Genomic DNA, 13,594 nt, shown 5'->3' on the forward strand with positions numbered 1-13,594 from the left:
TCAACCTCGGCCCCCTGGGCCATATATGGCCCGTTAGGATTTTTAATCCGGCCCGCCGCCGGCGTTGTCCAAATTATAGTAAAAAATAATGATTCATTTCCCTTTGCCGCTCATCACTCTCAATTTATTAGTCTACCGTCAATGGCAGGCCGGGAATAAGCACTCTTGGGCGGGCATGTCAGCCCGGGAATAAGCACTCTTGGGCAGGCATGTCAGCCCGGGAATAAGCACTCTTGGGCGGGCAGATGTAGCAGAACCGAGCCGTGAAATTACAGCAATTAGGTTAAATCCATCCTAAAACAGCATTTAATGATCAAATACAAATACTGGAGCTCTTTGGACATTAGAACTGAGCCCAGGGAAGTGAATTCCTCGGTAAAATGTCGCGATGATGACGCGATAAGGCAAAAAAAAACATTCGCCAGACGGCTCAAAATGCTCTCAAATTCGGTCAGATCCAGCCGAAAACAGCGTTTAATGATACTACTAGTATTTTATTTAAAAGAAGACAAAGGAAATTCACCGGACTATTACAGCAGATTTTGAAGCTTCTGCAGAAGGAGAGTACGGAGGTGGTGGGTCCGACGACTCTACTTCCACAGCTGATATTTTACTTAGGGCAAGATTTCATGACATACAAATTCATAGTCCGGTCAAATATGGTGTGAATCGGGCGATTTTTGGAAAATCCGATTTTTTCGATGCTGATCAGGATCTTTTGACACAAAACCTAGCCTCTGACACTCCCAGACACTTAGTATAACTGTGTCGATTTTCATGAAAATTGGTTCAGCCCTTTCGGAATGTGAAATCCAGCAGACTATCCTTTCGACTCTCAGAAATACCTCGTGCGATGATTTTTACTAGGTTTTTCCAGTCAAAGTAACACATTTGTACTCCATATTAAAACCATGAATATGGAGGTGAAAATTGTGAATCTTGGGCCATCTTATACGAGAGAAATAGTGAAATTCCATGATTTTAATATAATTTTAAGGGTATGATTTATACGCGGGGGCAGGCAATATGTGAGAAAACATGGTATTTAAAAAGTACCGCTACTACTACCACTACAGTGCCAATGTTTTTAACTGTTTCATTCATTAGATGAATCGAAATGAGAGTTGTGTCATCCGTGTATTCATTCATTCATTTTCTAAACCGCTTTATCCTCGCTAGGGTCGCGGGGGGTGCTGGAGCCTATCCCAGCTGACTTCGGGCCAGAGGCAGGGAACACCTTGAATCGCAAGGCACGAGGAGAAGGACAACCATTTACTCTCACACACATAACTAGTGGCAATTTAGAGTGTCCAATAGGCCTACCCTGCATGTTTTTGGAATGTGAGAGGGAACCGGAGTACCCAGAGAAAACCCATGCAGGCCCGGGGAGAACATGCAAACTCCATACAAGGGGACCGACCTGAATTTGAACCCAGGACCCCAGAGCTGTGAGGCTAACGTGCTAACCACTCAAGGCGCCGTGCTGTGTATTTATTGTTTTATTTTTTGTATTGCCATTGTATTTCCAAGTGAAACTATCTTGTAAACAGTAGCCAATTCCCGGTGGTAAAATGTGCCACATCAAACAAGGAGTATAATTTTTAATGCATTATGTAAATCTATATGTGTATCATAAATGTGGTATCAATGACCAAGCACGAATGGACATTAAAAATGTCACTGATCTAAATAATGCAACAATCCATCAAGACTAATCCAAATGGAACAGTAAAAATTATTGTGGCAAGTCTCCACAATAAGACTACAGTGAAAAGTCTCGTGACACCTAGGTGCTGACGCAGAAAATTAGAATTATCGCTTCCAAATGTAATTTATGATGTAGAAATTCAGTAACATAATGATCATACATCATTGCCAGGCAGGTTTCTTTCTTGCACAATAACATGATTTTTTAAATGATTTTAGCCTAATGTGGTGGATTTTGAGAGCAGTAGTCTGTTGGGACAGAGCATTAGTGGAGAAGATGAGAGTTATGATGACAACACAACAGGCGACCATACCTCTCATCTCAACCTAACTCTGCAGCAAGGTGACTGAAATAAATAAAATCTTTGTCTAACTTGTCTTGTGAATTGACTTAAGCAAATCTAAAACTTGTATACCTTTTACCATTAGATCATATATCTCATGAAAGAGAAGAACCAGTGGAGGACCAATCAGCTAAAGAACAGTTTTTTCCCTTACTAACAGACAACGAGATGTTGCACAACAGTAATGAGATCCGAGGTGTGTGTGACAATAAGTCAGAGCCTCTGGATTTGAATGAAGGGGAGATGTCTGCCTGTCAGCACCAGGACACTATTGATTTTCACAGAACTATAATAGAAAAAATAAGGTATGTATTCATGGTTAAAAAAGTTAGTGATCGACCGATATGGGTTTTTCAGGACGGATACACACACGCGCACACACACACACACACACACTCACTCTCTCTCTCTCACACACACACACACACACACACACACACACACACACAGTAGGGCAAATAAGTATTTAGTCAACCACCAATTGTGTAAGTTATGCTACTTGAAAAGATTAGAGAGGCCTCTAATTGTCAACATGCATGGGTAAACCTCAACCATGAGAGACAGAATGTGGATCTTGCATGGAGCCCCAGATCGAGGGAGATTATCAGTGATCTTGTGTCTTCCATTTTCTAATAATTGCTCCCACAGTTGATTTTTTTACACAAAGCATTTTACCTGCAGATTCAGTCTTCCCAGCCTGGTGCAGGTCTACAATTTTGTCTCTGGTGTCCTTCGACAGCTCTTTGGTCTTGGCCATAGTGGAGTTTGGAGTGTGAGAGACTGAGGTTGTTGTGGACAGGTGTCTTTTATACCGATAATGAGTTAAAACAGATGCTATTAATACAGGTAACGAGTCGAGACCTCGTTAGACCTCTTTAGAAGAAGTTAGACCTCTTTGACAGCCAGAAATCTTGCTTGTTTGTAGGTGACCAAATATGTACTTATTTTCCACTCTAATTTGGAAAAACCATTTTTTAAATCAAACAATGTGATTTTTTTCCCCGCATTCTGTCTCTCATGGTTGAGGTTTACCCATGTTGACAATTACAGGCCTCTCTAATCTTTTCAAGTAGGAAAACTTGCACAATTGGTCGTTGAATAAATACGTATTTCCCCCACTGTATGTGTGTGTGTGTATCGGTCCTGAAAAACCCATATCTCTATATATAATATATATAGAGATATGGGTTTTTCAGGACGGATACACATACACATACACATAAACACACACACACATACACACACACACATCTGAAACCTTTGTGTGTGATAAATATGCAAAAATATATGCATATATATACACATATATACATACATACATATAAATATATATATATATATATATATATATATATATATATATATATATATATATATATATATATATGTGTGTGTGTGTGTATATATGCATATGTTTTTGCATATTTATCACACACAAAGGTTTCAGATCATCAAACCACGTTTAGTAAGACACAGAGACAACCCAGGCTGGTGAATGAGTGGTTTGCACATCGGCCTCAATATTTTTGTTTTGGCTTGGAACGCAATTGACCTACTATCGGTGGATCACAAAAAAAATAACTTGTTTGTTTCCGGAAAAGCAAGCTAATCTTTCTATTCTCTTTTCATTTTTATAAAAGGAAGAATGAGTTTGGGATTGGAGTCGAATTCACAACTGAATTTCAGAACCTGATCAAAAACAACCAGGAGCGACTTGGTAGAAGCTTGGACCGCTTGTCAACTGAGCTCTACAGCAAAGACACACATTTTGTTCTGGAACTCATTCAGGTGTTTGTAGTGTATAACACACTTTTAAAAGATATCTCATTTTTAAAATTCTCACTGAGTTTCAAATCATGTTGTGGGATTAGCAATGTGTCTAAACCTGTCCTGCGAAAACTAATGCCTATGGGTCGCATGTTCTTAAATTTGGTATTTTCTCACTATGATATATATTAAAGCTGGGCGATATGACAAAAATTGTTAGCACAATAAAAAAAAAATCAGTCTACATCGATAATTATCACGATAACTAGCACATCTTTTTTGTTTCATATTTGAAACTTCAAACTTCTGTGAATAAGCAAATAAATTATTTTCCTCCTTACCTTACTTATATGTGTATATATATATATATATATATATATATATATATATATATATACATATATATGAATATATATACACATATATATATATACACATACATATATATATATATATATATATATATATATATATATATATATATATATAAACACACATACATATATATATATACACACACATAGTATATATATACACAACCCGTCGGCCTCACAGTTCTGGGGTCGAGAGTTCGATCTCAGGTCAGTCCTAGCTATTGGCAGTTTTCATGTTCCCCTCAGGCTAATCCGGTTTCCTCCCGCATCCCAAAAACATGCATGGTTGGTTTAACACTCATTCATTAATTTTACATAGCCTACTAGAAAATAAATCCTTTAATTATCGCTTAGGCATTACATATACGACTGCACTACTTCAGTTAATTGATAAGCATCAGTGTTGAAACTGTGCCTTTGCGTTATGAACTTGGCAACATTCTTTATATGTGGTAGAATGAAGATGAACATAGTATTGTATCTGCAACCATGACTCATTCCAACCACTTTGTTTCCAGAATGCAGATGACAACAGTTACCCATCTGATGTTGTTCCATCACTGGATTTTGTGATTGAGAGGGATTGTATCACAATTCTCAACAATGAAACTGGCTTTGAAGAGGCAAACATAAGGGCGATATGTGATGTGGGTCGAAGTACCAAGGGAAAACACAAGTATGGATACATAGGTATGAATGGACTTTTGGTGTCTGAGGTATGTCGCAGTTATGCAATACATATTTTTGAGTTTGGGTTTTTTGCCCATAATTGTGTTAAACAACATGTTCTCAAATTTTAGGAAATACACTTACTTTTCCCTACATATGATTAGTCTTAAAAATCCTGGCAAGGAGTAAATGCAAGTGTAATGAGCTTGGACACAGAAGAATAAACTTTTAATTCAAGGTACACACTTTTTTAAGACTGTGACCTTTTGGTGTCTACAGGACAGAAGGGAATTGGATTCAAGTCAGTGTTCAAAGTTACAGACCGCCCAGAGATTCACTCCAATGGCTTCCACTTGTTTTTTGACAAAAACTCTGGTCCCATGGGATACATCCTGCCCCACTGGAAAGATGATGACAGACAGAACCTGCTGTTAAATGATCAATTTCTTCACAGGTATGATGTGTTTGCAGGGTATAATTTTGTTACACAAAGTAAAGTAATCCCTCTAATATCGTGGATAATGTAGACCAGACATAGCCACGATAATCGAAAAACCGCGTGGCTCACAAGCAGTGTGTTGACATCCTCTCGTCATGCCAGCTTCGCTGCCTTATCTAGGGCATAAATCCCTCCTAATGCTGGTTCGTTTTTTATTCCTCAGCCGGGATGTTTTAGTCCACACGAGAAAACATTTATTTTTATTTATTGCAGCATACAGAGCTCTCACCACAACATGCGTGCATCTCCACAGAAGCGTTTACTTCCGTGTGTCTCCCTTTTTCTGCACAGCGGAACCCATTAACATTAACATGGTTGCTACCAGGCAAATTATGTACAAAAGAACACCACAGTGTACAATCGCACCTCTACTTACAAAATTAATTGGTTCCAAGACTTTTTTCGTAACTTGAAAATTTCGTAAGTAGAGGTATACTTTATATGTAAATTCTCTGATTCGTTCCACGGTACTCACACAACTACCAACTAAACCCTTTAAAATTGGTCAAAGTGTCCCAATTTTGTGTGAAAGTGTTAGGTTCAAACACCAGACATTTGTTTCACCAACCTGAAAAGAAGGAAATCACAGAGAATTTGAGTTAACTTTATTTAAAAAATGAGAGGTTCAGAGACTGCCCCTGTCACAGCCCTCCAAAAACACTCTGAAGAAAATCCCCTCCTGCCAATTCTCTTATTGTGTTTTGGGAGTGTCCAAGTTACAGGAAGTTTCAAGCTGATCAAAGGAGAGAGAGATCTCTCCTAGTTACAAAAGGTTCTTTGATCATGACCATATGCCCCTTCGAGATAACATCTTTACAGTCACCCTCCTGATACCCTGCAACCCTCACACAATAGTTCAAACAGACAGGCGTCGGCCCCCCTGGGTAGTTCCTCTAAGGTGAAACTTTCCAGGGCCCAAGACACTCTCATTCTATTAACTAACATTTCGACAGTCATACCAGAATCAGGATAACTTATATAAAATAATTCCAACATAACCCTCCTGTTTATCCGGATTCTGCTATAAAATATCATCATCCATAACCTCTTCTTTTCAGATTTTCACATTACAGGATCACAAAAATAACAGAAAAACGTTACACTCAAAAGTCAACAAGGCATAGTGTTTAGCATCTGGGAACATGTCAGGCAGTCCCATGAACTGCATTTCCTCCTCATCCCCAGATGCGTCGGCATCGTCATCATCCCGTGGTTCGCCTCCAGATGTCAATAAGGCATACATTTCGGATTTGACTGGTTCTATGGCATTTGTTATTAATCTTTGACATAACGCACGAATACAGGGAATGCAACAACATCCACAAGTTGTGAGAATGGCAGCATAAACAGCGATTGACATTAAAACTGATACAACCAACTGTTTGTATCTGCCAAACATGCTACCAAATTCACCCCACATTGAGGTGTCGATTCCAGAATGTTCTTTCATCTTGCTGTTGAGGGATCGAAGGCCCTCCAGGGCCTTGGTTAAACTCCCGTCAGCTGCTGTATTGTTAGGGATGAACGTGCAGCATTGGTCGCCAAAGATGGAGCACACGCCACCTTCCTCTGCCAGGAGCATGTCAACAGCAATTCTGTTCTGGAACGCCATCAGGAGGTCACCGACAACTGTTCATGGATGGCTGCAAACCCTTCCTCCGTCCTGTTCTGGAGTCGTGCAATTTGGTCAGCGAGTTTATACTCATCTGGTACGCTGCAGGGAACCCCGATGTTGTTGATGTAGATTGGGTCCCCGTCCAAGAGCGGACCGCTTGGCTCTGCCATTCCAGTGATGAGCCAGGACGTTTCCTGCACTTGTTTTCCAACTCGAGTCTCTGTGGGCGGGGCGTTCAGATACGCCCAGGCTGTCACTGACAGTCCAGTCACTGTGATGTGGATGGCAACAGCTTTCACTGTGGCTTCTGTATAGAGGTGCAAAGTCTATGGGAGGTCAAGGTTAAGTGAGGGGTGCTCGTGGCTGGTGAGTAGACGTCAGATGAGTTTCTTCACGGACAAGGGTTTTGACACCGTCCGACTTAGTCCACTCAGAGTCACCTGTCTCGAACTCTTGACCTGAATTGACTTTGACTTTTCAGCGATCTTTGCTGCTGTGGAGGTTGGTGAGTTGGGCCACGAATGGGTCTTCCCATCGTGGAGAGAACCAGGACTTCATTTTTATAACTCGGATCAGGATCCAGTCACCTGGCTACACCACCTCCTGCAAGATAGACAAATATCACGGCACCTTACATGTTCTTTGGATGAGTTTCTCTCCTTCATCTTCCCATAAAGGAAGTTGAAATGGTCTTCCAAGAATTATCTCAATAAGTGTTAATCTCGAGCTAGTTCTACCAGTTGTTTTGCCATGTTTTGCACTATGCTGTTTGAAAAATGAGCTCCATGATGATTCTGGAGATCCCATGTTCTTTACAGATCAATAAAATAACAAATTAAACAGTTCCTACAAAAATTTTAAAATAGGTATTTATACCTCTTCACCATACCTCCCCCCTGTTGAGACATTTATGGCTCAATTATGGAATACATTTTTGGTAGGCACGGTAGGCCTTTAGCTTTGTACAGTTCGTCTGCACTGTTCTTGAGATCGGCTCAGTTTTGTTGTTGTGTATGCTGTGCAGTAAGTGTTTGCGCTGCTGCTTTAGCTGCTGTGTTCTGTCGTTGTCTTTAACACGTGCTTAACATTCATCATTATGTTTGTGAAAATTTAAAATGCCTTATTAGTCAAAATTAAACATGCTAGCTGATATTCTATTTTGAACACTGTTTCCTTGTTAAGATCAAACCCCATATTTGTTTTTTCCTCTTTCCTACAATTACACAAATTAACTAATCATACTAAAAATAGGAAAAATACAAAAAGCAAACCAGGCTGCTTTCTCCCCAGGAAAACAGCTTTCCCGTTCTCTGTAACAGTTTAGATTCACATCAATTAATATTCAGAAACAAAATGCACACATTTATAATTCTAAATAGAATTGAACCCAGTAAAATGTAACCACCCCTTGTTTGTCAGGGTCAATATTTTTAACATAATTGTATCTTTTAGAGCAATCAAAGCCCATTACCTTTAAAATGCATACTAATCAAGTCCCAATTCATTTAACAATGTGTATTGCGTTGCATATTAACCTCAGTGTTTTTCTTAATTCAAAATATCCCAAACTAGTAGTCTTATTATCAAATGTAACATTCCATTGTCTTCGGAGTTTGCCAATCATCTCCTATAAAACTTTCTTAATCAATATTTTTCAATAGTCAGGCATAAAATTAAATTCTAGTTACATTTCTATCCATTGTAGTTTCTCTTTTCTCTCTAATTGTTTACTTTAAAAATATGTAAGAAGATCTAGTCACAATTGTTTACTTTAACTATCTGTAAGAAGGTGTAGTCTCAATTGAAACGCTTTTTTATGGAGACAATAAAACCAATATAAAAAGTTCCTTATGGCTTACAGCATTGCTCCCCGAGCAATAATCTTTCCAATCAATATTGGAGTGCTTGCCATTTTATCTGATTACGTCAAAAAGTTTATCTTACCTGTCTCCTCATACGTTTCAACTGAGAGAACCTTCTTACAGAGCACAAAATGGATCCGCTATTTTCATGTCTGCTGGTTTGGTCAGGAACATTTGCACTCTCATCCCGGGTTGCTCATCATGTTTCCTGTTGAGAAATGCAATCTCCCTCTGCCAACCCAAAATTAATGCGTTTCCTTAAAGTTTTTTCTTTTATGCAGACATATGTTTAGCCTCATCCTCCAATTCCAATCGTGTAGTTAATAATGGTGTTTGGTATATTCCACTAAATTCGATTTCCATTTTTTTTTTTCTTTTTTTTCGGAACGAAATATGGAAACTTTTGTCAATTCAGTCAATTAATCTGTTAACACAATTTGGATGCCATTATCACAATAAATCAATAGTACTTTGGAATTTGGTATCAAGCACTGTCTTTTCAGTGCTCCTAAATTTTGCATAGCAGATTTGTTTCTCCACTTCAATTTTCACATTTGGAGTACTGCTGCTTTTACTATTGAAATTTCATTTGACTAAACAATTTTCCATAATTTTCATCAAAAATTTGATTTCAAATTTCTAAATCATTTTCCACCTTGATATCTGATTGATTATATCTTGATGGTCGGCCAATTAGAAACACAAAAAGACAAACAAACAACCATTCATTTACACTCAGTGGTCTGCAATTTTTTTCATCACTGGTTAAGAGCCATCCCCAGTCTGGGGCTTCTTGGCAGCTAACCACCTTTTTGCTGTGCTATCAGCCTAATCATTCTCAAAAGAAATAGGTTAATGTTGTTTGGTTGACATCAACTGTTTGATGCTAATGCAATTAATATTCTAATAGTCATTAATATGAACCACGCTAAAGCATATTCCACCTGCTGATGGGCAAAACAAGGAATGTCTTTCTGTCCTAGGGAAATCATGCCTATCCTAAATCAATTATTTTATCTAAATTTACCTAATAATTTGGATAAATGCCGTTTCTGCATTGTTTTCATGTTTGATATCATTAATAATTTGGATGATTCTTAATACTTAAGTCTAAATCGCAAATCACTCTCATATTTCTAAAACCCAATAGTTAAAGCTCTGGCTGAATTCCTATCCGCTCTAAGAAGGCAGTTTTATTTAAAATAAGAGCCATTTTCTGTGCTCACTATTACCTCAATTACAATTCAGGGAAAATAACCTTTCACTAGGCATTTCCTAATATAAATTTTAGTGTTTAATAAAAGACCCATAATTTTTCACTAATATATCATAACACTATCAACTATCTCTGTCTCTCTTGTGGTAGTCTTTCCTGCCCTTTGTTTTTGGTGTGAAGGGAGCAGTAAGCTGTATGGGCGCCCCAACCCCCCCCCCCCCCCCCCTCTCCTTTTGTTTGCAAAGAGTGTGCTTAGCTTGAGGGGGGTCCGCATCTGTGAAGGGGGGTTTCACCACCTTTTTTATCTATCTCTCCCCTTACTTTTGTTAACCATTTGTTTTGCTACCTCCTATTTTAGTCGTGCGCTATCATGTCGTCGCTGTGCGCGGGGAGGGTTGCCCCCGCATTCCCTGGCTATGTGGCCCTCTTTGCCGCACGACCAGCAGGCCCCCTTTCCCCCCCCTCGTCGTCGTGCTCCCCGCTTGCGTGTGGAGCCTCGCACGAGGAGAGCTGAAGAGGGACCACTGTTTTTTAACAGGCCTAATATAGTTATCTCTTCTCTTTTTTGTTTAGCTACTTTCTCAACCTCTTCTATTTGCCCTGCTATTCGCAACCACGCTTTGGTTTGATCATAACCTTGTTTTTGCATTTTACTTCGTTTTTTGTTACACGATTTTTCGATTTTTTGTTGTAGTTCACGGATATCTTTTATTATTAGTCTACCAGTGAACCCATATTTTTTTACCCAATAACGCAAGGATTCCACCGCGTCGGGATCCTCTCTATGGACTATCTTCCAGTCTTTAGACGCAAGTTCCGAGAGGAATTCCTCTTTTTTACTTGTTTTACTCTGTACTTTACCCATTTTTGAATAAAATTTAGTCCCAGTGGGTCTTTGCACCTATAGTGCACTAACACTGGGTTTAGACAACAGGATGTCGATAAATTCCTTTAGTGGTAAACTCACTTCAACCTTTTCAGGCGGAGTCTCATGTCTACATACATCCACTAAAGGTCGACATTTGTCTCCTGTTGTTTGATATGAGATACAAATCACCAAATGGTAAAATGTATTTCCAAACACACTTTTAACACGTTCACTCCTTTTAATTCGCAACCAAGGCTCCGCAAACCTTTACAGAGTTTAATTAGTCTTTTCCAACTAAGGGTGTCTGTTACGCCACGAATTTCTGGTTATTGTTTGTTCAATACAACTTGGACTCCGATATCCTTTACAGAGTTTAATTAGTCTTTTGCAACTAAGGGGGTCTGTTACGCCTACGGATTTAATTTTACAGAGTTTAATTAGTCTTTTCCAACTAAAGGGGTCTGTTACGCCTTCATTCATTCCTTTTCTCATTCATTCCTTTTTTAAATAAAATTTACTCACGATTCTCTGCATCCTCGGTATCCCTTCAACCTTTGGACCCCAGCCCGTAAGGAAGAAACAGTCCTGGAAAAGGATCTTTATGCTGTGGCCACAGACTTTTCTGGATCTTGCTCACCCGCTGGGATCCTTAGGTATCTTGGGATCCGGCTCGAAGGACCAATTAAATGTTAGGTTCAAACACCAGACATTTGTTTCACCAACCTGAAAAGAAGGAAATCACAGAGAATTTGAGTTAACTTTATTTAAAAAATGAGAGGTTCAGAGACTGCCCCTGTCACAGCCCTCCAAAAACACTCTGAAGAAAATCCCCTCCTGCCAATTCTCTTATTGTGTTTTGGGAGTGTCCAAGTTACAGGAAGTTTCAAGCTGATCAAAGGAGAGAGAGATCTCTCCTAGTTACAAAAGGTTCTTTGATCATGACCATATGCCCCTTCGAGATAACATCTTTACAGTCACCCTCCTGATACCCTGCAACCCTCACACAATAGTTCAAACAGACAGGCGTCGGCCCCCCTGGGTAGTTCCTCTAAGGTGAAACTTTCCAGGGCCCAAGACACTCTCATTCTATTAACTAACATTTCGACAGTCATACCAGAATCAGGATAACTTATATAAAATAATTCCAACAGAAAGATGTGAGGAAACTTAACTTAACTTGGATCTTTTTCGTATCTCGAGTCACTCTTTTGCATATAAAAAAATGTCGTAACCTAAAACTTTCGTTCCTAGAGGCATTCGTAAGTAGAGGTATGACTGTAGACTCATTTATGCTGCTATGGCGTGCTACACCTTTAACATCTCAAAGAACGTCAATGTTAGAGGCATTTTCAACGGCGACTCAAAATCCAAACAAAGAGTGAATCGGCTCGGCATAGTCTTTCTCCACAGGTGATGTGCGCGATGCGATATTCACTCGCCAAAAAACAGGAAATGGCAAGACATCATTCTTCTCGGCCGTTCTTATCATTTGGTGCGCCACTCTTCTACGGTGAAATATCGCTTCTCTTACAGCGCTGCGTGCCATCCAAATCAGCACCGAAGAAAAAGCGGGGACCTGATTTCCGCCATTTTTTATCCCGTTTTCTGTTTGTGAGTTTCAGGGTGAATCTTGACATTTTTATGAACTTTTTAAAATACTAAATATGAAAAACTGCAATGTACTGACGCCGTGAATGTTGAAGCCACAAAGTGGTGAAGGATGACAGTAAAGTAAACCTGGAATGAATGCTTAACTTTGAGTTCACATGGATTTTTTTTTTGAGAGGAGGGGTTCTGTTTGGCCGAAATATTACAGAATTGTTTTAGAAATATCAATGAAAAAATGGCGTTATATTGAGTTTTTACACAGCCTGTTTCTCAAAACAAAGTATTTTCAAAAACTTGTCAGTCTAACAATCCGAAAATATATTTGATCTTTTAGCGGCTGCACAACTAAGATCCGCCTTCCTCTCCGCTCTGAAAGCCTTAAGACCCAAAACCTGTTCCATGACGTGCACCCTTCCCTCCTGCTGTTTCTACACCGGCTCCGTTCCATCACTATACAAAACCAGGTTCTACGTGATTATGCAGAATAATTTGACTCACGGTCATTTCTTTCTTTAATTTGCTGGGTCTAACTAAAATCTGTAAAACTGCAGGCTGAGAACCGCCATGTAACAATGACACGTAAAGACCTAGCTCATAATGTCATCGAGGTAGAGCATTCAGATGGCACAGAGCGCTGGCTAGTCATCAAAAAGACATTGCAGCCCAAGAAGGTAATGAACACACTTCTTACATTTTCCTCCTTGTTATTCAGTGCATAGACGTGGATTTTTAAACTGCAATATTTAAGTTTCCAATTCCAAGCGTTGACTACATGCAGATTTCAATGTCTGGAAATCTGAACAGTTTGCAGAATACAGGATGAGGTTCAGAATATATTATTTTACTTATAGTTTTTATCCCGGCTGCTAGGTGTCATGGTAAAATAGTGCCCGCCATTGGCCCTGTTATCTATCCCTCAGTTTGTTTTTTAAAATTCATGAATAAATCGAAAAAAGTCAGAACCTCTATCTCAGGGGTGTCCAAATTGATTCCTGAAGGGCTGGAGTGAGTGCAGTTTTTCTTTCCAAGTGATGAAGAGGATACATTTTCACTACTACTGGTTTC

General features: G+C 39.3%; 1 protein-coding gene across 3 annotated transcripts in view; it reads left to right on the forward strand.

The window, feature by feature from the left end:
* The window catches only part of LOC144092518 (uncharacterized), a 74,693-nt gene that overhangs the window by 21,210 nt on the left and 39,889 nt on the right, over positions 1-13,594 (forward strand). For all 3 annotated transcript variants that reach the window (XM_077625369.1, XM_077625370.1, XM_077625371.1), the window contains exons 19-25: positions 1,927-2,050; positions 2,137-2,356; positions 3,692-3,839; positions 4,711-4,882; positions 5,141-5,315; positions 12,864-12,993; positions 13,081-13,200. In XM_077625369.1, the coding sequence (XP_077481495.1) occupies positions 1,927-2,050; positions 2,137-2,356; positions 3,692-3,839; positions 4,711-4,882; positions 5,141-5,315; positions 12,864-12,993; positions 13,081-13,200 (1,089 nt within the window). The remainder of the gene's footprint in view (positions 1-1,926; positions 2,051-2,136; positions 2,357-3,691; positions 3,840-4,710; positions 4,883-5,140; positions 5,316-12,863; positions 12,994-13,080; positions 13,201-13,594) is intronic.

This window comes from Stigmatopora argus, chromosome 18 (genome assembly GCF_051989625.1).
Source record: "Stigmatopora argus isolate UIUO_Sarg chromosome 18, RoL_Sarg_1.0, whole genome shotgun sequence".
NCBI classification, from domain to species: Eukaryota; Metazoa; Chordata; class Actinopteri; order Syngnathiformes; family Syngnathidae; genus Stigmatopora; species Stigmatopora argus.